Source organism: Hyalella azteca, unplaced genomic scaffold (assembly GCF_000764305.2).
Source record: "Hyalella azteca isolate HAZT.00-mixed unplaced genomic scaffold, Hazt_2.0.2 contig5366, whole genome shotgun sequence".
In the NCBI taxonomy this organism is placed as follows: Eukaryota; Metazoa; Arthropoda; class Malacostraca; order Amphipoda; family Hyalellidae; genus Hyalella; species Hyalella azteca.
This window is the reverse complement of record NW_025935560.1, coordinates 1,009,944-1,033,238: the sequence shown is the minus strand read 5'-3', so window position 1 is coordinate 1,033,238 and position 23,295 is coordinate 1,009,944. Positions and strand designations below refer to the sequence as shown.

At 40.8% G+C, this 23,295-nt stretch overlaps 1 protein-coding gene across 1 annotated transcript in view; it reads right to left on the bottom strand.

Moving 5' to 3' along the window:
* LOC108681145 (neural-cadherin) overlaps positions 1 to 23,295 on the bottom strand; it is a 78,779-nt gene that overhangs the window by 2,257 nt on the left and 53,227 nt on the right. The window contains exons 13-29 of the mRNA XM_018170140.2: positions 20,794 to 21,081; positions 20,254 to 20,380; positions 16,508 to 16,590; positions 14,587 to 14,706; positions 13,795 to 13,958; positions 13,194 to 13,362; positions 12,546 to 12,989; positions 11,542 to 11,682; positions 10,599 to 10,783; positions 7,745 to 8,156; positions 7,185 to 7,454; positions 6,694 to 7,041; positions 6,041 to 6,395; positions 5,523 to 5,712; positions 2,940 to 3,547; positions 1,835 to 2,197; positions 224 to 379 (exon numbers count right to left, since the gene is read on the bottom strand). Coding sequence (XP_018025629.2) covers positions 224 to 379; positions 1,835 to 2,197; positions 2,940 to 3,547; positions 5,523 to 5,712; positions 6,041 to 6,395; positions 6,694 to 7,041; positions 7,185 to 7,454; positions 7,745 to 8,156; positions 10,599 to 10,783; positions 11,542 to 11,682; positions 12,546 to 12,989; positions 13,194 to 13,362; positions 13,795 to 13,958; positions 14,587 to 14,706; positions 16,508 to 16,590; positions 20,254 to 20,380; positions 20,794 to 21,081 — 4,423 coding nt within the window. The remainder of the gene's footprint in view (positions 1 to 223; positions 380 to 1,834; positions 2,198 to 2,939; positions 3,548 to 5,522; positions 5,713 to 6,040; positions 6,396 to 6,693; positions 7,042 to 7,184; positions 7,455 to 7,744; positions 8,157 to 10,598; positions 10,784 to 11,541; positions 11,683 to 12,545; positions 12,990 to 13,193; positions 13,363 to 13,794; positions 13,959 to 14,586; positions 14,707 to 16,507; positions 16,591 to 20,253; positions 20,381 to 20,793; positions 21,082 to 23,295) is intronic.

Genomic DNA, 23,295 nt, shown 5'->3' with positions numbered 1-23,295 from the left:
AATCGAAAACCACAAAAACTTGACCCATTTTAATTTTTTACCTCGAAAACCGAAGAACCTGAACCCTTTCTAATTTTTTACTCGACAACAGCAGAACCTGAACCAATTCCAATTTGTTAAATTGAAATCTACAAAATTTGGACCCATTTCAATATTTAACTTGAAAATCGGAAAACCTGAACCAATACAAATTTTTTACTCGAAATCCACGCAGCCGCCTCACCGGAGGTCGTAGAGGCCCAGGAGCTGCCCGAGGATCCCTCGCCCTCGTAGGCGTAGGCGCGGAGGTCGTCCGGCGCGGTCGTCTGCTCAGCGGGACTGGTGCAGGCGCTCGAGCACCGACGCAGGAGGCCCTGAACGGTGTCGTTACGATGCTTTACTGCAACGTCAGTCCCACAAATTTGTTATGCGTTTCCCCGTGAAAATTCGACAACACTTTTTTGCGCAAAGTTCGAGACTAACTAAACCTTAGCAACTAATGATGGAAATTCTACCGCTCCTCGGAGCGCTGTCCTCGGGATTGAATTCAAAGCTTATGTTTACTATTAAAAAAAATTTCCCGCTTGACGAGAGAAAATACTGCCGACATCTTGACTTGGAGTTTGCGGTCAGCATTGAAATTTTAAGAGAAAATTGAAAAAAGTTCCTTATGGACGGATTTTATTGTTGACTTACGCAAGTAGCATATTGGACTTTATTTTAAAGAGATTATGAAACTTCTGTTTTCGAATTCGTGCATCCACTCAAGCGTTGGCAGTTCTGAATTGCTATGAAACTCGCGTTGAAATGCACGTGACATCGAAAATTGTGATAAAAGAAAGCAGCTCGCAGCCGTAGAGACAGCTTCATATCGTATTTATGTTGCGTTTCTTCCTACTCTAACCGTGGAGCCGTTATGCTGAAAGTTTTTTATATATTACAAGATGCATTGAGTAAATCCTTGAAAAAATAAACAAAATGCGTGGAGTAAGTCTATTTGAAAACGCATTCAAATAATATCATCGAACAACGTATAGAACTTTGAATGGAAATCTTTCAATGCGCCTCAATTACATTAATATAGTATGACAAATTTGATTGGAGTGAAATTTCTTGTCTGTGCGACAATGTAAGCTAAATTCGACTAATAAGCTAGAATAATGGAGCCAAATATCAGCTCTGCCCTGACACTGTCATGACCACGTGTGAGAAATTGTTATTATAAATTAAGTATTGATTATTTCTTAAAATTCACCACAGTAAATGTTGTAAAGATCAATAACAGTTATACATTTTTAAATCGTCCCGCATTATTTTACTCAGGAATCGAACTAAACTTGATGGGGTATCGTTTAATTTCATCGCGACGACTTTATTCCAAAGACAGCCACGTATCTTTTTAATCAGGTTTAAATCTAACAATCTAGTGTTGGCGCGACGAAAGAATAATAATCCTATCAGCAATAGAATAAGAACTAAAATTTAATGTAAACAAGTAACAGAAAAGCGTCGGAGTAATACGATCTGAAATAACGGAGCAGTATTTAACAATAAAAATGCTAAATGCTGAAATAAAAACACAAATGTAATTTGTGTCTGTAATATTGCGCAAAAATTGAAAGCTACTTATTTAACTTATGATTATGCTCCTCGTATACTGATTCCAAATAATGACTCTGCGGACTAAACTAAAATAATACTACGATAATAACTTAATTAATCATGAAGAAAAAATATGTATAAACTATCATTCCGATTACTTATTCCAATAGATTTCCGTTCAGTTACGCCACAGTTGGTCGAAATAAACAAGGACATATTTTAAGTTAATATGAAGAGGGGAAACCAACCGGACCTGAAGTAGCGCCGACGTCGGCCACCCCCTGCGAGATGCTGCATATCGTTCCTTCACCTTCAGCCCCAGCGTCGCCTCCGCAATTATGCAGCAGGCAAGTCTGCTTTATTTTGGCGGTAGGCTTCGCAGGATCAAGTTTGACGATTTGGAGTTTGGTGTTGCTGGAGGTCGTGGTCAAATGGAGGCATTGATGTGCAGGGGATGGCACTGAGATAACTAATTCTGATGCCGAAAGCGCTGTATCATCGACAAAGTCTTTCTTGTGGTACGAACATTTCGAGAGTTGGATATCTTCACAAACTTTCTTGCGCTTTCGTCGATGCTTTAAAACCAACAAAAATATTCCCATGGCTCCCAACGAGACTGAAATAAGAGGGAAATTCAATTTGTCTAAATATTTAAATTACAATTTGACTTTTTTTATAATATTTCAAGTTGTGTGTTCCTAAATATTTAACTATCGCGGTATTTATCAAGGGGAAAATGTGACTCTTGTTCCTCGAGAATGTAAAAGCAGTCAAGTGCAGACATTAAAAACGACCGCTTCCACTCGATCCTGCCGAGTTCCACGAATTACGAAATCATCCGATGCTAAAATCTACACAGATCTCACCACGTGTTTGGAAGTTGTAATAAAAAATAGGGGACACAATAAAATAAAATTTTTGCCAGTTACCACTTACGACCGTTGCAGTTTTTGCACGGCTTTCAGCTTAGAGCTGCTCTATGACGTAACTTAGCTGAGCTGTCAAGCCATTTGATGGAAGATTCGGCCGTTGGCCACCAGCACGGGCAGTAACCTTAATTAAAGTTTTCTTGGAGTCTCATACGCGGCCGGCCAGTAGTCCAGTTAAAACTTCGTTTTATTTATCTGCGTGCCATGCCACGCAATTCAAGGAAAAAGAATAATTCGTCTTCGAGGCTCATGAGGACATACTCGTGCTATGCTGCATGATGTTGCAAGTGAATGGTAAACCGGCAAAACGCAGCAAATTTTTCACAGCAAGGAAGATGTTCTTGCAGGAGGCAGTTTTGAAAGTTTTCTTGAAGATATTCGTGGTTATCTATGAGAAAAATCTATTTAAGCGACACATGATATACTCACAAAGTAGAGCCAGTGACACCAGTAGCCCGAGCAAGAGCAGCGGACTGACGTGCTCGCTTGCCATCTGCCGAGGCGTCGTCCATTCGCAGTAGCGGCCGCTACTCCAGGACCTGCAGGCGCAGCGAAAGCCAACCTCCCCGTCCAGTTCTTCGGCCCAACTGAAAGACGAGTCCAAAACTGGTGCCACGGTCCCGTTCGTCAAGTAAGGCATATCAGGCGGCAAGATAATTTTCTCTGGTGTTTGTAATTCACTGTCATCGTCTCCTGATGATCTTAGTTGCCGCTTGAGGTCCAATTTGTTGTTTATATGTCTTTCATGTTCACGGTATTCGGAAAATTTCATGGGAAATCGAACAAAATTCCTCGCATAAAGTATTTTTCTTCTTCGGCCAGCGTCTCCGGATGATCTTGGTGTGAGGCTCCGCGACGGGAATTTGGTCGATCGCAGTGTTCGTTTGAGTGTGGGGAACGAGGGCGCTTCCTCGGTCCGATGTGAGGGAGTGGCCAGAGGGACGGGCACGCAAGAGCCTCCGTGCAGGCAGGGAGCAGACACGCAGGGATCCACGGGTTGGCATTTGCCTGATCCAAGACGATGGCCAGCTGGACATCTGTGGAGAAATAACATATCCGCTATTGAAAAGAAATGGAACAGAGGAAATTCAGAAGAATATGGAAAAATCCATGGCCAAGTATAAAATGATGTTCTATTTCATGATCGGTTGATTGCAAATAATTGGAAAATAGTAAAACTAAAATGCATTTATATGAACACAGCTCCTTTTTTTGTAATTCCCATTTCAATAATTGGTAAAAAATTAAAGTACCTCGGATGACGAATACATCAGTAAAAATGAATTGGTCAAATACACATAAAAGGAATCTCGAAAAAATTCTCCATAAATATTTGTTCGATATGACAAAATGTCATTTAGTTTGATCAAATATTTATTTCTTTGACCCAGTTGATTGATCCAACAGATTCACAAACAAAAGGTTGGGCTAATTATATTATAGACAATATATATATGAATCGAATTAGAACATGAACTACGGATCATCAATCAGGAAATTGCAGCAAAAGTAAGACTGGTTTATATTTTAGACGCTGTAATTTAGACTTTTTGCGTTCTTCTTCAAAGATCACATGGCTTTCTAGAGCTTTTAAACCGAAAGTGAGCGTTCAAGGGATTATCTTTCCCTTCCAAATTTGCACTCTGGCTGCCATGCAGACTTCGCAAGAGGCAAAGAGAAAGCACCATAGAAGTTCTTTGATGTATTCACTCCCGATGCAGTGACGTGGCATCAAAAGCAGAAACGCGGAGACGACAGAATGAGCCTGACACCGAACGACGTGCATCTACAATGATGCACGAGTGCATGTATTAAAAGGGGGACACAATGATGCCGGAGTGCATGTACCCAAATGGTACCGCAATGATGCAAGAGTGCATGTACTAAAAGGGGGACACAATGATGCATGTACTAAAAGGGGGACACAATGATGCCGGAGTGCATGTATCCAAATGGTACCGCAATGATGAGAGATTGCATGTACTAAAAGGGGGACACAATGATGCATGTACTGAAAGGAGGGCACAATGATGACGGAGAGCATGTACCCAAATGGTACCGCAATGATGCAAGAGTGCATGTACGCAAATGGTGCAAGGTTTATTCATATTAAATGAAAGAAACAGAAAGATTGCATTGTACAAGGGTTTTCTTAGAATTATCGAGTTCACGAGGAATTTAATGATTTTTTAACAAAATGAAATTCCCATTCCCTACGGGATTGGTTGGCTTGAGTTCGCCTTTTTTTACCTTGAACGACGAACGTGGAAGAACAGCATCAAAGGATCTTTTTAACTTACAATTTTCTACAGTTTTTTTTAACTTACTTTTCAACTCTCTATTTTATTCAAATTTACAATGGATTTAACCATTAATTTCCGCCTTGAAATTATTGAATATGACTAGACTAGCTACTATGAAATTTATGTTGTGACGGCACAAGTACAACTCTTCCTGCAATTAGTATTCTATTTCAATAATATTTCTGTAACAGGAATAATAATACTAAAAACAGTTGCGCATGCATACATAAAACAACACAAATAATAATTACAATAAAAATACAAAGAAGGATAATGATATACATGTCCATAAAAACATTACAATCACTGTAGGTGATCTGACCCGCAGATGAAGAAGTCCTATTCGTATCTAGTAATGACCTGATTTTTTAGAATAAAACTATTATAATCAGTAGGGTGATCTGACCAGCATTTATAGGAGTTCCATTGTGATGAAATTATAATTAATATTTATAGGAATAAAACTATAGTATAATCAATGGAGATAATCTGCCCTGCAGGTGTAGGAGCACCATTCTAATGTAATAATCACCGTTATGTTCTCATAATCATAAAAATATATAATAATTAGAAGAAGGATGTCTTACCCGCAGGTGTAGGAGCACCATTCTAATGTAATTATAATCAATGTTTTGTTATTATAATCATAATCATGTTATTATAATCATAATTATAAAATTATATAGTAATTAGAAGAAGGATGTCTGACCCGCAGGTGTAGGATCGCCATGTATCGACGCACAGGAGAGGCGCCCCGCAGGCAGCAGGACTGCAGGACGGCGGGGCCCGGCAGGAGGAGGACATGTTCTGCCAGGTGGTCACTTGGCCCCACCTCGTGCCGTTGAGCTCAGGTGGTAGCGGCAGCTGGTGACCGTCCACACGCACGTCCGAAATGCAGCCTAACAGAAACAGGGACTGACACATGCAGCGCCACAAAACTAATAACCTGCATTAAAAAAACTACATAGCTAAAATTAGGTAAAATAAATACGATATTTAAAGAATAATTAGCAAATTTAGAGCCTGATGATAGTTCTGCAATTACTCATGATGTCTCCATGCTGCTGCTAGTCATCAGGAGAGTCAATCATCTTTCAGGAGAGCGCGTTGCATTTTGAAAATATAATTTAAATATCACAATTTAATGGCATAAATTTTCGAACATACGGCATATCATGAACCGTGATTTAAACACGCACATTAGCAAAATAAATAATAAATTCTCACTTTGATAGAAGTCCTCCTCGATGCTGAGGACGTTGATGCCGGCGAAGGAAGGCAGGCCGCCCATGCAGATGCCGTCCTGCTTGTCCACAAGGAGGTTGTGGGGAGACGTCAGGCGCTGGGCTGACGTTGTCAACATCAGAAGACTTTCGTTGCGCTGACGTGCGTCGTCAGCTGCGTCAACCTCGAGCAGGAGCTCATGGCCAAACCTGTGAGCTGACACCGTATGCCACTGACCATCGCTGACGAGATCTGACGTCAGACATGCCTCGGACACAGGGCTTATGGGAGAGCCTCGGGCAGCGGCTTTGTAGGCCGCCACTCCCTTGATGAAGGCGCACAGCTTTCCTCCCTCGAACTGACATGCAAAAGGAACAATAATTCGTAAGAATAAGTAAAATAGTTTACAAAATGATTAAATTTGGGCCTAAAAAGCACAAATAATGGATTAATTTAAAACAATAGTTCGTAAAAATAAGTGAAATAGTTCACAAAATGATCAAACTTGAGCCAAAAAAGCACAAATAATGGATTAATTTCAAACTTGCGTCATTGCCGGGAATGCATTTGCTAAACAAAAAAAAACTTATTGTAATATTGGGGACAACATCAGATGAAAATGTTAAGTGAAATTTTTCTACAAAAACATAAACAACCTTCAAGAGAAATGCTGCAGTTTGATGATGCGCAGAGAGCTGCAGAAGGAGTCCGGTTTTCCTGCGGGTGCGGACCCGGAGCTGCAGGCTGGTGGCCATTGGGTCCGGCGTGAAGGACACGGCCAGCTTTGCGTAACTGCCGCGCTCGAGGGACACTTGCCGGGTCGTCTGCTCACATCGCGGGCCTTCGAAGCCCGGGGCACATGAGCAAGAGACTTGGCTCTTGATGCCCCCCACGCAGCGGCCACGGGCCCCACAGTCGATTTTTTTATCCACACAGGCGTTGTCTTGAATCTGGCAGCCTGGTGACGTCTGCCAGCCGTGCGAAACGTGGCCTAAGTCCATCAACTTTTGGACAAAAACGAGCGGAATTGAAACTATTTCATACGTTGCATATTATCTGGTGGATGTTTATTAAAAGTATAGAATTTTTTTCTTTAATGATTACGTATTAAGGTATTAGATTGCTTGAAAGAAGGTCAGTAACTTACGTTGCCATTTAGACGCAGGTGGGAGATGCAGCCTTTAAAGCCGGTGCTAGTGACACCATCTGAATCCAGTGAATCTGACCCAGATGTCTTGGGCTTATTTCGGGCCTCAGGGGACGCCTGAGCCCGGCCACCGAGCTGTAAAACGCCTGAATGGGCCCAGAAAAAGACGTCATGCGGGTCCCACTTGGCATGGGCCACGCAGTGTTGCCCAGCTTCCTGGTCTTGATTCTGCCAGCCTCTGGCACAGCGGTCCACCATAACTGACAACCCCTGGCACGAAAATCACAAAATATTGATTAAACATACTTTTTTGAAAAAAATTAACGCCAGAATTTTCTATGTGAAACCTTACACGTGTAAGTGAGGGAAAAACAATTCGACGAAATTAAAAGGGTAGTATAAATGACAACGAGCAAATGACTTGATATAAAATCGACAATTCAAGGGTTACATAAGAGAATAATATAAATACAGCTTTATCAGACGGAAAGAAAAAAGCATTTTTCCAGCTATATTCATACAACATTTGAGTTGCCTTAAAACCTCTTTGTTGACTTTACCTCTTCTTTCAGCTGAAGGTGAACTTCATGCCACTTCCCATCGCTAAGAACTTTTGTGGAATTGACAGCAGCAACAATTTTTTTCCCATTTGGTCCCACAATGATGGCTTGCAGCCGCCCCTGCACGAGTTGGACGGCGAGGGCGGCTCTCTGCCGACGACGTACAGAGCTTCGTGCAGACGTCACGTCATCGTTGTCACTGCGGCTCAAGGGCTCAGGCAGGACCGAGTTTCTCCTCGCCAACGAGCCCGAGTACAAGATCATGCCGGTGTCTTGTGTCGTCAGGAAGCTCAAGCTGATGAGACTGGGAGGGCACGGATGCATGGGGGACAACCAAGCCCAGCCAGACCCAGAAAAGGAACGGGTCGCAATTTTGCAGAACGGTCCTATTGTGTGTCCAGGACAAACGCATCTGGAATTATTTAACGAAAAGACTGGTATAATTATTGAAATTCAGTGGGAGTCCAAAAGCTCATCGGACGTTGGACGAAGATCTATAGTTTTTTCAAACAAAGCTTCATATAGATCTTTAATGTATATAAGCATACACGGGGCTCAGTATTTGACTAAAACATTCCCTTCATCACAATGCATTACATTCTGTCAAAGAAACGATCTTTTTCTGGGGCACTAGTGATCTTTAATTAATCATCAAAATAATTTGGGTATAAATTCAAGTAGCAACTGCGTCTTCTCATTGTGATTGATTTTCATACTTAAAACTGTCATATTCATGGGTAAATTGATTTCATTAAATTTTTAAATTAACCAAAAGTCTTACGTGTCTGTCAAAATAAAACCTGCATTAACGCACCTTTTGTAAACTTTTCATCTAGCAAAATTTTGCGTAACAAAGAACGTTTTAAGCCTAGATGAATAATTAAATACCGAAGTTAAAGCTGCATCACCACACAATTGTACATTAAGCGTGATGAGTAGAAGGATTAACGAAAAATGGAAAAAATTTTAAAACCGCAAATACGCAGAGCAACGGTGTAACGGTCATGTGGATATCGGGCATACGATCAAGAGGATATCGGGCACACGGTCATGTGGATATCGGGCACTTGGTCATGTGGATATCGGGCACACGATCAAGTGGATATCGGGCACTTGGTCATGTGGATATCGGGCACACGGTCAAGTGGATATCGGGCACACGGTCATGTGGATATCGGGCACACGGTCAAGAGGATATCGGGCACACGGTCATGTGGATATCGGGCACTTGGTCATGTGGATATCGGGCACTTGGTCATGTGGATATCGGGCACACGGTCAAGTGGATATCGGGCACACGGTCATGTGGATATCGGGCACACGGTCAAGTGGATACCGGGCACACGGTCATGTGGATATCGGGAACTTGGTCATGTGGATATCGGGCACACGGTCAAGTGGATATCGGGCACTTGGTCATGCGGATATCGGGCACACGGTCAAGTGGATATCGGGCACACGGTCATGTGGATATCGGGTACACGGTCAAGTGGATATCGGGCACTTGGTCATGTGGATATCGGGCACACGGTTATGTGGATATCGGGCACACGGTCATTTGGATATCGGGCACACGGTCATGTGGATATTGGGCACATGGTCATGTGGATATCGGGCACACTCTCAAGTGGATATCGGGCACACGGTCATGTGGATATCGGGCACACGGTCATGTGGATAACGGGCACACGGTCATGTGGATATCGGGCACACGGTCATGTGAATATCGGGCGCACGATCATGTGGATATCGGGCACACGGTCATGTGGATATCGAGCACACTGTCATGTGGATATCGGACACGCAGTCATGTACATATCGGGCACACGGTCATGTGGATATCGGACACGCAGTCATGTGGATATCGGGCACACGGTCATTTGGATATCGGGCACACGGTCATTTGGATATCGGGCACACGGTCATGTGGATATCGGGCACACGGTCATGTGGATATCGGTCATACGATTTATACAGAGGAAGTCAACCATAAGCTTGACATTCTTATAATCATAGTAATTAAGCAGTCATTTTACCCAATTTTGGAGCGGCTATTTAATTAAATAACTTCACACATTTCATTCAGATTTAAAATGCCATAATGAATTCCTGATTGTTTCCTAGGATAACATAACAATCATAACACATTGCTAATAAAAGGAAATGCTTACTTACTCTTTACTTGGCTGCAACAAGTCATTTTAATAACAACAAACTTGTGCAAAATTATTTTTCTGTTACTAGGACACGAAGGAATAGTTTAGTATGGCTGCATAAGTTTCGCGGATATAATAAAATTTGGATATGTCAAAACTTAGAAGTGCATGGCTAATAAACATCAATTAACTTTACGCAGGATAAATGATCCTAGTGAAATCATTTTCCAGCTGAACGATTTAAATAAGTAGCGCAAATGAACAAATTAACAATTGATGAGAGTGATTATCTTTATGCTTAATGAGGTTCAGAGCAAAGAGCGGAACAAAGTCTGTTTTAATGAGTCGAAAAAAGTGGCCACTGCATGATGAATAAGCTCCTTGCAGTAATTAACGGCTTAATTATTAATGCCCTGGTTAATAATGACGCGGGTAAATCGTGATTTCGAAACAATTATAGTTTAGAGCACTTTTCTCAGAGTTTGAGCTGCAATTAACAGGAAATGAAGAAATGAATTATTTCATGGCTCGATCCTTTTTTCGATTGGATCCATGCTTGGATCCAATCTTGGATGCGATTTATATTAAAAATCTTTTTATGATTGCATTTTATTTTCATGATTGGACCCTTCATAGGCATTTTCTAAAAATGTTGCATATGGTACAAAAAGTAGCATAAATTTTAATTTAAAACTCACCGTTGTCCTCGCTGGAATGTGCCGCAGCGGCCGCCGTTGAGGCAGGCGTCGGGGCCGCAGGTTCCTGTAGGAGGCGAGCCCAGAGACGACGACATCGTCACGCTCCCTGACGGTGAGTGCAGGTGGCAGACGAGGGGGCGTGACAGGCGAGGTGTCACTAGGGCACTGTTGTTATTGTCAACAACCTGAGCGGAAAAAAAAACTAATCGATAAATATTCTATCGTAATTCAGTTGAAGAATATGAAAGAATATCAGCGCTGTGAAAAAATGAAAAAATGTGGAAGATTTTTCTGATTTTCTGTGTATTTTCTAAGATGATTTTCCAACAATATTAGCGAAATTTGTTAATCAAATAATGATAAACCTGACAGTAAAATTTCGCTGATAATTTCAAGGTGCACTTGAGCTGGTAATTTACCTCGGAAGAAGACAAATTGCGAGAAAAATAGATTAAATTTGTCGATAGACTTCCTCTCTCAAGTTTAACAAAAATTACAGTCGCTTCTAGACTGCTGACGAAAAAAAAATTTGATTTTGCTTAGATCAGAAGAATGACGTCACCTGAATCAGAGGATTGGAACTAGACTAAGCCTTATTTATTGTAAAGGGATGGGAGGTTGTCCTTGATTGGATGACCGGACCTATCGGCTGAAGGCCGGCAGGCGATGAACAATGAAGACGAGCCCGTCTAGAGGTGATTGCGACTCAGGATGTCATGACGACGAACAACTTTCGGACACCAACGACTTAATTGGCAGGGTTAAGTTCTGAGGACGTGTGAAGTGCCTGCAGCGGACCGGTTGTGGACGTACCTGCAGCGGAACGGTTGTGGACGTACCTGCAGCGGAACGGTTGTGGACGTACCTGCAGCGGAACGGTTGTGGACGTACCTGCAGCGGAACGGTTGTAGACGTACCTGCAGCGGAACGGTTGTGGACGTACCTGCAGCGGAACGGTCGTGGACGCTAGAGACGTTGCTGACGATGAAGTCCATGTAACAGGCGGCGAACTGAAGGAGAAGTGCGATGGGAAAACCTGAGCCTCGTCGTCTAAAAAGACATTTTTATTCGTTGCGTCTTCGATCTGTTCCGAAGAAAAAAAAACACGCAATGTGGCAATGAGTGTTCAATTTAATTAATCATTCGACATATAAACAATTATGTTTACGACATGGCTTTAGCAGAAATTTATGTCACTGCCTCTTCGTTCGCCGCTTTTAGCGAGCGAAGGTTGGTTGATGCTCATTGCGTAAAAATGCATGAGATTTGTGGTTCGTTATTGTCCGTTAGTGATGTTTTTTATATAGTGGCTATAGACTGGTTCAGTTAGGCGGGAATCGAGATCATTTGTGATGTCTCTGTATGTCTTTACACCAAGATACTAGACGCTGACTGAACATAAAATATTTCTTGTCATCTTTACTCGGGAGAAGTGGAGTATTTAGACGCTCGCAGGCCTGAGGCCATACTTTCAAAAATCGCAGCAGTAAGTGAACGTAAGTACTTACGCTCTATTTCTTGTCCATGATTGGTGGATTTTGCTTAAAAGGCCGTCAATGGTTGGTTCATGAACATACGATCTCTTAACTTTTTAGCCCATTTTCTAATTTATGGAAAAAATGCCCTATTGTGCTTGCCGTGCTCGCCATGTCCGTCCGTCCGTCTGTTCGTCTGTCTGTCCGTCCGTGACTTCAAGTTTTCGTCGACGAGAAAATGCGCTCTCTTTCACTCACTGCAGTGAGTACTGAGTTGTATTTTTTTTGAAAGTATAGGCCCTGGCATGCAAGCAGCGCAGAAAAAAGCGCTTGCATTTTTGGACGATGCACGTACTGACGCAAGGTTAAAAAGATTAAAGACACATTTCCATCAAATCGAACAGAAATTTATAGTAAAGCTGTAAAAACCCATGCAAAATAAGTACTTAATGAATAAGGAATAGTTACTCACTTCGTTTATATGTAGACCGATGAGACCTTGCAGTTTAATGGCGTCCATGTATGTGCCATCGTCCAATTTCGCCGAGAGCCAAAGTCGCGTCGACGGTTGGTTATCGTACCCAGACCACGATGCATCGTCGCTCCCCTTAGACCCATTTTTAAAAATATTTCCTCGGTTTTGAGAGTTGTCAAAATTTGATGTGGTGGACTGGGACTGGTCAATGGGATTTGATGGGATTTCTTGCTGGTTAATGTGGTCGGCAACCTGGTTCACGTTGGTCCCCGAGTAGTCTTCAGTCTGGTACTTGGCTGTGTATTTGTTAGACAAATGTGGTTCGACGTCTTGCATACCCTTGCTGTCGTCAGAAAGACTGACAACCTCCACAGATATGATGAACTCCTTGAGGTGCTGATTCACTGCATCCAACAACGTGCCCAGCATACCACCGCCCAGCTTATGAATGAAAATCCGCGCGTTAAACCACTGGAATTACACTGATTATAATCTTCAGTATCTATGAGGTAATTTTTTAATGTAATGTATTCGTTATATTTTACTCAGGGTGAAATGCTAAGTAACATGCTTGGGCTGGGTACAATAAGTACCAAAAGTTACAAGACAAGCAACACTGCGTGAAGCTAAGGTATCATAACTCACGGAAGGAGTCCAGTGGGCAGTGAGTTGCTGTGCAGTGACGGGGTACAGCGTCAGCTGGACGGCGTGTGTGAGGGCGGTCTGGTCCAGCTCACGGACCAGCACAGACACGTTCGCGGCTACGTTGTGCTGCTGCCACAGCGAGTCAGATACGCTCAGGAACAATTCATACCTGCGATACATGATCAAACAACCTTATGACCGTGCCTGAAAAATTAAATGACACGCAAAATGTATGAAGATTAGGCCGAGCACGACACATTTAAACGCCTTAACGTAAATAAAAGGTGCACAAATTCGGCAACCAGTATTTGCAAAACGCAAGATTGATCTCGATAATGTCTGTTGGTGACGGTAAAATAAAAATTGAAGCTCGTACATCATCAGTAATTAGTAGAAGAGATTATTTGGATAGAGGCAACGTGTGTGCATCGCAATTACATTAGAGACGAAGAACAAAATAATGTAGGAGCATGTGCCTGCATTTCTTGCAAAGGTGTTTTGATGAGTGAATCGGTATATATACTTGTGATTGCAAGGTGACATCAACATTTTTGTGAACAAAAAGAGCAAATGACGATGGGCTTGAAAAAACAATGCTGACCGTCCTTCCCTGACGTGGGCGGAGGAGTACAGCTGCCCTGTGGAGTTGTCGAGGCTGAAGAGAGGATGGGGGGCGCCGCGCCACGAGAAGCTCTTGTCCCTAAGGTCGTAGTCGTCGGGGTCGTCAACGTACACGCGCCCGAGGGATGCTTCGCCACTGCCTCCCTGACCAGGGCATGTCAGTTGCATGGCGATTAAGTGATAGTGGGAACTGCATGATGTGGCATTTGAGTGGCGACTAAATGAAGAGGTGAACAGATGTGGCATTTGGGAGACGACTAAATGAAGAGGCGAACAGATGAGTCATTTGGGAGACGACTAAATGAAGAGGTGAACAGATGAGTCATTTGAGTGACGACTGCTTGAAGAAATGTAAGTCTTGTATAGGATGATAGGTAGGTGAGAATTAGCGGCTGGCAGACGAGTTGAAAATTGAGGGCTTCAAGCCCATGAATGATCTTTAGCCAAGACCAACAAAAATTCTAGTAAAATCAAGATCGAAATGTAATTATAAGGTACTGACAAATGTTAATTAATTTTTATTACTTTTAAGTGGTAGATACTTAAATGAGAAAATAAAATACTCCTATAAGCAATACTCCTCAAATGTATGTTAATAAACAATTTTGGTGCTACTTTTCCAGCCACATTCTTATAGTAGTTACAAGGGGAACAATGAATCGTTCGTGTCTGTGAATGGGAGACATAACTTGAGGCGCTCTCACCCGCACTCAAGGTCAACCTGAGGCTTCTAAGTTCACTCAGCGGGCACATAACAAGAAGAAGTTCTCACCCGCGGTATCCAGAGGTGGACGGTCTTGGTGGCAGGCAGCATGGGGTTGTCGTTTGTGTCATCAACATGAAGCACCAGCGGGTGTACTGCGGACAACCCTCCAGCATCTCTCACCAGAACCTGAGTTGCGACAACATTCGGCAAAATAGTTTGAGTAATAGTTTGACTAGGCAAAATAGTTTGAGTACATTTCATTGTAGTACAGAATGTGAATAAACACGGATGATTTCAGTCGAAAACCAGTGAAAGCAATCATACGAAAGGATCGAAAATTTATAGAAGCTCTGACAAGGCACAATCAGTCTCTCAGTATGTTTAATACTCATGATATATAAAAGTATCAATCTTTCCAGGATATGGAATAAGATTGAGAAACATAGCATATGAGATAATAGAACAGATCGAGAGAACTAAGACGTAGTTATAATAATCTTCTGTGAGGCAAAATAAAAAGATTCACCCAGGCACTTATGGAAACCGAAAGCTAGTACCTAGGATAAAACAATGTTTGCTTGCTGTGCATGTTGCTTCCAGATTTTGATTATAAAGACTAAAACAACGAAAGAAGGAACTATGAAGCGTTCTATCTTATGAGTATTAAACAATTTTTGATGAACAACTTTATGAGAATAAGCAAAGATTCCAATGAATGCACATTGCAGTACAATTCTTTTAACTTGTTTGGAAAACGGTAAAACAAATCGATGTAAGCTATAAACTCACTTGATGAATAAATCTATTTCCCAAGTGTAACTTTTATTTAATCTAAGGAAGTGATTTTATTTTCCTTTATAAAAGATTTAATTTACTTTGACAAAGCGCAGTACTTTGTCATTAAATGTAAATGCTCGTAAAACACAATGTTGAACCTTATAGAGAAAATCTTGCTCGAATGTCAATTTATACTTCAAATACGTCTTCGATATTGCGACGTGAGCTCGTTTCGTCCCCAGTTTCAGGACCAAGATCCTTTCGAGCAGATTATATACGCATACAATATGCATTGCCTTAGATTTGGCACAAAGCAACTTCATTGTACTTCATTTGAATTCACTTGCCTGTACTCTCCTCAACTTGATATGGTGCACACGTGATTTGCTGGCATGTATTTCAAACTAATATGTCAGCATTTGAAATCGATGTTTGTTGAAAGTCAGCCATCGAATACCACTGCGCTGTTGGCTTGTTGAGATTTTCATTATTAATTAATTCTTGCATAGAAACGTCATCGGTAAAGTTATTCTCAATTTGAAGCTCGAGTCAATTCCCTTATTGAGGGCTTTTAGTCAACCTTTAATAAAGCATGCTTGCGCATTCCTCAACATTTGATCTTGAACAAGGATGGAATAGTCTAGCTCCTACAATTTAAAATAAATTGCAAGCGAGAAAGAGAGAACAAAATCCATTAGAAATAAAATCTTCAATTTTGCATAACAGTACATTTAACACTGCTCTACACGGGGGCATGTCATGGATTTTGTTATTGTTTAAGTGATCCCCCAGATAACTGATGAAACGCCTCTTCTTCTACTAGGACTGTAACATATCATGCTAGAAACTCAATAATTTGCAAAACTACATCTAAACCGGTGTGAAAATAGGAAGGAAAACTGCATCAGCGGGCTGTACCGAAAATATTATTTCATTCTGAAAATTCTATGCCTGAACTCATATTGTCGAATTCATTCTGCTCGTTAATCTATTACTTCAGATCCATTCAACACTTCTTATATTCCTATAGCACAGGTATGAAATATTGCATTACTGATGCGTACTTTTTCCTTTTATTTGAATCCGACTTCAATTGGCACACAGACCCGCAAGAAAAAGTTATTTTATATTATTAGGTGTTCATTTTACTTGACGCCAAACATTTCCATTATACGCATGCATTATTCTTTACGTCGCGGGGCTCACGCACCTGCACGACGACGGTCTTGTGGCTCTCCCTGTCGATGGGTCCAGCGGTCCAGAGCTCTGCGCCACCACGTCCGTGGTCAAACACTGATCCATACAAAGAACATCATAAATGCATGTAATAACGTTATTAATCAGTCGTTACATTTAATAGTTAAAAATTTCCCCCAAAAACTCTACATTTAAACATACGTATGTTTAATCACTATAAATTTGTTATGCACTATAATTTATTATTTTATTGGCAAATGCAGGAATGTGAGTGAGCGAAAATATATGGTCAAAACAACGAAAGCGATTAAACAGCATTCAATAGATTCATTATGATGAATATGACATCAAAAACAAGTGAATGAATCAATTTCTCCAGAGCAATTTTCTACTTGATGTCGGGCTCTTCATCGCTCACTCTCGTGGTCGAAAGTCACATTGAAAACAAAATGCATTATATTGCAGCTAATGCAACGATAACATAAAATTCTTATCCTTCCATTGCCTGGTAAGATGTACAGATTCAATCATAATCAATTTCCGATATACATCAATAAACTTCCGATTCCATGCAAGTTAGCGATTCAAAACGGTATGATTATCACTTATTTACCGCAACCAAAACAAGCACTAAGGGGCTAATTAGAAGATGAAGAACACGGACAAGAGAGAACTTTTATTACAAGACACGATATCTAAAATGTCAGAGATTGTTCGTTCCAGCGAGCTAAGGGAATGCACAAATGTTAACCCCTTTTTGTTCATTAGGATTAACTAGATAAAAAAATGTATCGTTGAAAATGTGCCAGAGAGTTTTCATTACTCATTTGGTCTAAAACAGGCGAAACGCTAAAATAATGTCATATATAATGACAATAACAACATCGACGACAGTTCTAGTTAAGTTAATAGACTTGGAACTTGTTTGGCCAGCAGAATAAATTGTCTAAAAATTGCGTGTAATATAAAGTTCTGAAAAATGTTTGAGTTTGAACCAAAGTTCAAAAATGCATCATCAAGAGAGCAAAACGACCAAAAATAATATGAATAATACAGATGCTCCCTCCTTTAGTCCCTCACACAAACTGGTGCAACTTAAATTAGAATTGAGGATGAAAAATTTTCCTAATTACGACCTCGTTTGATAACATAAAACGCGCTTTTAACGAGTCGATTGGCCATGCAATGAAGATTGAGAAGTAAATTTATTCCAATGATATATGTTTTTATAGCTAAGATCATCAATGAAGTTGAGAACAATGGAAGTGTACCGTTAATCATTTAGAAGAAAAATAATAGCACGTTTTGCGATAGATAAATAAATGAATAAAATATTGTGAAAAGTGAGGCAAATGTCCGAGCTTATTACGCGTCAAACTTCATACAACATCAGGGGATTCGCAGCAGAATTTTAATAATTAAAACATTGCTCTGAAGTCAGTTGTTCCTAATATTTCTATATGACAGTTTTAATATAGGCATCACGCATTAATATTAATAAAATTATGAGCAGCACGAAAAGGTAACATAAACTGGCATCAACACAGTTGACGTAAAGGACGTTTAAAGCGAATTACAACGGAGAAAAGTTAAATGGTATTTGAATATTTCTACTGCGTATTGGGATAATAATTTGATTGGACTATAATTTTTCTTTTGGACTGAAAATGTGGGCATGATTAGACACAAAGAAGTATATACCTGTAGTATAAAAATTGTTCGTGGAGAATTCTGAATTTTCATTAATATATGCGGTCCTGCCAATGTTACTCGTTAACTAGAATACTGCGGATAGATAGTCCAGATAAAAAATAAATTTTAGACTCTCTCTTTGTGGAGATCACTATAGTAAGCGTTACTAGCGTTGTTAAAAACAGAGATAATGTTGATTAATGTGGCTATTACATTCAAAGAACTTGGCTTTTGGTGAAAAATTATCCGGTCAAAAATCGTGCAATAGTTCAGCGGAGGCACGAGCGCATCTGTGGGCGAGATAGCACAGGCCCCGACCAAGATTGAGGTAAACTTTCAATGGACGATCATCGGAAACCGTTTGGGCGAGGCCGAGTGAGCGCAATGATTGCCTTCAAGCGATTGCAGATCGCGGGACGCGCGATAGCTCTGCCGTCCGCATCGTGGGCGTTGGAGGCATGGAGCCGGAGGCGGACAACAAAGATGATGGCCATCGAAGATTAGAAACTCATTAAAAATGCTCTAGAAAAACTAGTCCCAATCAGTGATCAGGGCTCATGAATCTAAGTCTACATTAGCAGTTGGACAGTGTCTGAAAATTTGTTATTGATCCGCATTTGGGGTTATAATAATTGTGAAAGTATTTAGTAAAAAGGTTAGAAAGCCCAGATGAACCGAGATAAAATCCCCCCGTGATTTAGATCAAGAGATACCGACAGGTAAATATCAAAGAACAACAAAAACATTGTTTTATTAATAAACAAGAAAACGGTTAGTCAATTATTTTCTTCCTTATTGGCGACTTAATTTAATAAAATTATTGTATTTAACCAAGCTAACTTACAAACTTTAAAAAGGGAGACAGTTCTATCGCTCACCTATTCTTCGTACAACATAACCACAAAAAACCCAAGAACATTTTTGATTTACTCAGCTATAAACAAACGCCCAAGCAAAGAGGATTGTGCTTCAGAACATCACGCTGTACAAATCAAGTAAGTTAAGGCGTGCAATTTTTAGAAGGAACGCCACTTTTCTGCGATGCGCACAATGCAATCGCGACAAGAAGTTCACTGCGTCAACTTCAGGGCCACGATCAATGGCAATCGTGTTAGACGAGCTTTCCGACAAACACTTGTGATACACCAGCGTCCCGACAAACATTTGCGTTTTACCAGCGTTCAGACAAACACTTGTGTTACTTCAGCGTTCTGACAAAGACTTGCGTTACTCCAAGGTTCCGAAAAACACTTGTGTTACACCAGCGTTCCTATAAACACTTGTGTTTCACAAGCGTTCAGACAAGCACTTGTGTTACTCCAGCGTTCTGACAAAGACGTACTTGCGTTACTCCAACGTTCCGACAAACACTTGTGATACACCAGCGTTCCGATAAACACTTGTGTTTCACAAGCGTTCCGATAAAAACTCTTGTTACATGCACCCAGCGTTCCGACAATGACTAGTTTTGCAATTTCTTGACTGAAACTCCACATCGCGAAAGCCGGGCCAACTTACGTCAACTGATGCAGGCCGAGAAATAGTAAAAATAGGAGCTGCCTGAACAAGTTCGAATCAATAATTCCTAACTTATATGGCTGATTTCAGTTCGAAGGAGAAATTTATTAATAGTGAAAGGAAGAAAAAATAAGAGATCACCAATAGAACAAGAAGTCGATTTTTTCGTGCTAAATATAAAGACTGCTCTATTATCTTAGCACATACTAGGCTGCTTAGTGTGTAACTATTCTATTATCTTAGCACTGACTGAGGCAGCTTGTGTAAATATTCTATTATCTTAGCACTGACTGAGGCAGCTTGTGTAAATATTCTATTATCTTAGCACTGACTGAGGCAGCTTGTGTAAATATTCTGTTATCTTAGCTCTGACTGATGCAGCTTATCTAAGTATTATTCTCTTATCTTAGCACTGACTGAGGCAGCTTATGTAAATATTATTCTAATATCTTAGCACTGACTGAGGCAGCTTATGTAAATATTATTCTAATATCTTAGCACTGACTGAGGCAGCTTTTGTAATTATTAGTCTAATATCTTAGCACTGACTTGGCAGCTGCTTGAGCTGGACCAGCTGGAGGACGTGAGCTGGATTGTTGGGCGCGAGGCTGAAGTTGAACGGAGGGCCGTGGCCCAGCGCCCACACGTCTCTGTCGGTGGCCTTCAGCACCCCGACCTGAGGGGCGAGTGGCGGGGGGGGGAGGGAAGGTGCTAATGTTATCTTATGATCACTCGAACTTACGACTAAACTAACTGGAGATCACTGAGTGAGAAACTAGATTCATAATATTCATTCGATAATTATAGCAACATACATATTGTCTTATTGTTTTGCAGTTATAGGCAGTATGTACAGAAAGTATTTGATCTACAGTTATGTGAACAAACCTCATGCTTATTGCCCAATATTTGAAACATTAGTAAATTGGCTCAGCTGATGGATGTGTATCACAAAATTGTCATATGCAGTGACAATAAAAAACTGAAAACTATTGCAACTGGTTGTTACCGCTTTATTATGAACAGTTCACAATTGACATTCTTGGCTAAATAAATCATAAATATTTGATTATTTTATAGATTTCTTACCTTGGTTGCCTGACTCTCTTCCGTGACGCGCATGAACGCAGGCATGACCACCACTTCCGGCGGACAGTCGTTGACGTCTGTGAGTGTGAGGGTGACGGTGGCCGTGGCAGAGAGAGGAGGAACTCCCCTGTCCACCGCGATGACTTTAATGGTGGTCACACCTGTGGCGGACACATGGTCGGCCTCCCTGTCCAGCTGAGACACCACGCGCACTGTGCCGCTTTTGTCCACCAGCAGAAAATTGTTCCACTTATCGTCCAGGTGATAGTCGATCTTCTGCGTGCCAACCTGGATGAGAAATAATGACGAAATTGTTAAAAAATATAACTCAGTACTTACTGCGGTGAGTGACAGAGAGCGCTTTTTCTCGTCGACGTAAACGTGAAATCACGGACAGATGGACGGTCAGACAGACGGACAGACAGACGGACATGACGAGCACAATAGGGCATTTTTTCAATAAATGAGAAAATGCGCTAAAAATGGATTATCGTCAAGCCAAACCGCTGAATCTCGTTTCGTCCAGGCGGTATAGTTGATCTTCTGCGTGCCCTCCTGGATGATGATGAGGAAAGACGAAATCGTTATTGTGGAGAGCTTCCCAAACATATCGGCTATCCATCAATTGTGGAGGCGATAGTGATAAGGAGAAACGTCTCAGAAACTATAGGTACAAAGCTTAATTGGGATCTTCAAAAAAAACACACACAACTTGCTCGCCAGCAAAATCATTAGCCCCTACAGACATGACATGCTAACAGGTGTACAGCAACAAGCCCTTCTTACCGGACACCCCTAAGTCTAATACAAAAAACTTACCGATAACCCACTGCGAAACCATTACACGTTGAAAAATGAGTTTACGCGTTCATTCGCGGCAAACGAGAGCTCCCTGATTCCACGAACTAGGTTTCATCCAAATGTGAAATTCATTTGTTTCAAATCTTCCATTAGGGACCATTACAGAGGGAATTTCAAGGAGCTGTACTCGAAAAGCCCTGATCCTCGAGATAGAAGGTAAATCTGGTACTCACGTCCACCGGCCTGGAATAATCATTAAATACACAAAATAGGCTTAATATTCTAATCAAGCAAAGCTCGATCACAAAACTACAAATCAGTCGGGGGATGTATGTCAGTATTTATCCTATGCATTTTTACATGTTGGAAATTGTGAAAATAAATGTAACATTTTTCTGATTTTATTTATCATCGCTACTTGCTCAGTAATTTAACGTCACTCAAAGCAAAAATGAACATTTTATTAGTGGCTCCGTTTCAAGAAAAATCCTCGTCGCACGAGCATTAGGATGAAATGCGGACAGAGGAACGGATCACCACGTACGTCCGGAATATATTCTTCGATAACATGCACACAAACATAGGAATTTCGGCTTGGCGAATTTCAACCTCAAACTGGCAGAAATTTATGCCATGAATTGAAAAATTCATCGCGGTTTCTAGTTGGGAAAGTCATGATATGCGAACCTGAAGCAGACATGTTACGATTAGATCAGAAATACACAAAAAATTTTAAAGCAATTTTTATAGGTCTCGGAGAAAACGAAAATTACAAGTGCTTCTGATATCGTAGGGAATTGCAACGCAACTTTTTACGGATAAGACAAAGCGTAAATATCTTAATTCAGAAAAAGTAATGATGCGCAGTAGAATATGTTTTTAAAGGCCGAGAGTATTTTTAAATAAGAAAAATTGCACATAGCAGACAAATTTTGTTATACGTTCTTATCTGCAATCCATACTTTTAGCAAAGAAAAAAATCACCGATGATCGGAGTGGGAGTCTTATTTGACACTATGATACATGCCTACTCCTACACACGTAATAACCAGCACACTAAATTTCATTTTGTTGACTTGAAATTTTTCATAATACCTGAAATCCTGATTCTGCCTCTAATCAGCAAGTGAGCCAATTGAACACAAGAGGGGGCCAATTGAACAAGTACAGCAAGTGGGCTAATTGAACTGGCTCTAAAGAATTGTAAATGACAAAATGACACTATATATATAGAATAATTGCAGGCAGAAGTAGGCCATGCGGAACAAGTTCGTTAATAGCTGATGAAAGTTGACGCAATCCTGTGATCCACACTAGGTTAAGGAAGATAAAAAAGTGAATTGCAAAAGCACCTCGGAGTTGAAAGAATTTAATGAACCTCCAAGACGCAAGCGTACGTAGTACATTAGTTGCAACGCAGGTAAAAAACGGAACGCGGATTAGACTGAAACGCAGTGTCACGGAATGGGAGTGTTCTGCCATCGTGACACGTATTAATTACATTCTCTCTGCATGGATATTCATCGGTCTACTCGTGCATGTATTTTGTACTGCAAAAATAAACAGATTATGAAATAATCTTTGCAAATTTTATGAAGAGAGTTCAATGATGAATAGTTACACTGAGTAGCCAGATACGAACGCCAAATCTTTCATTTGTTTATGATTTCGATAAAACGAAACTTGATTAAAATCCGCGAT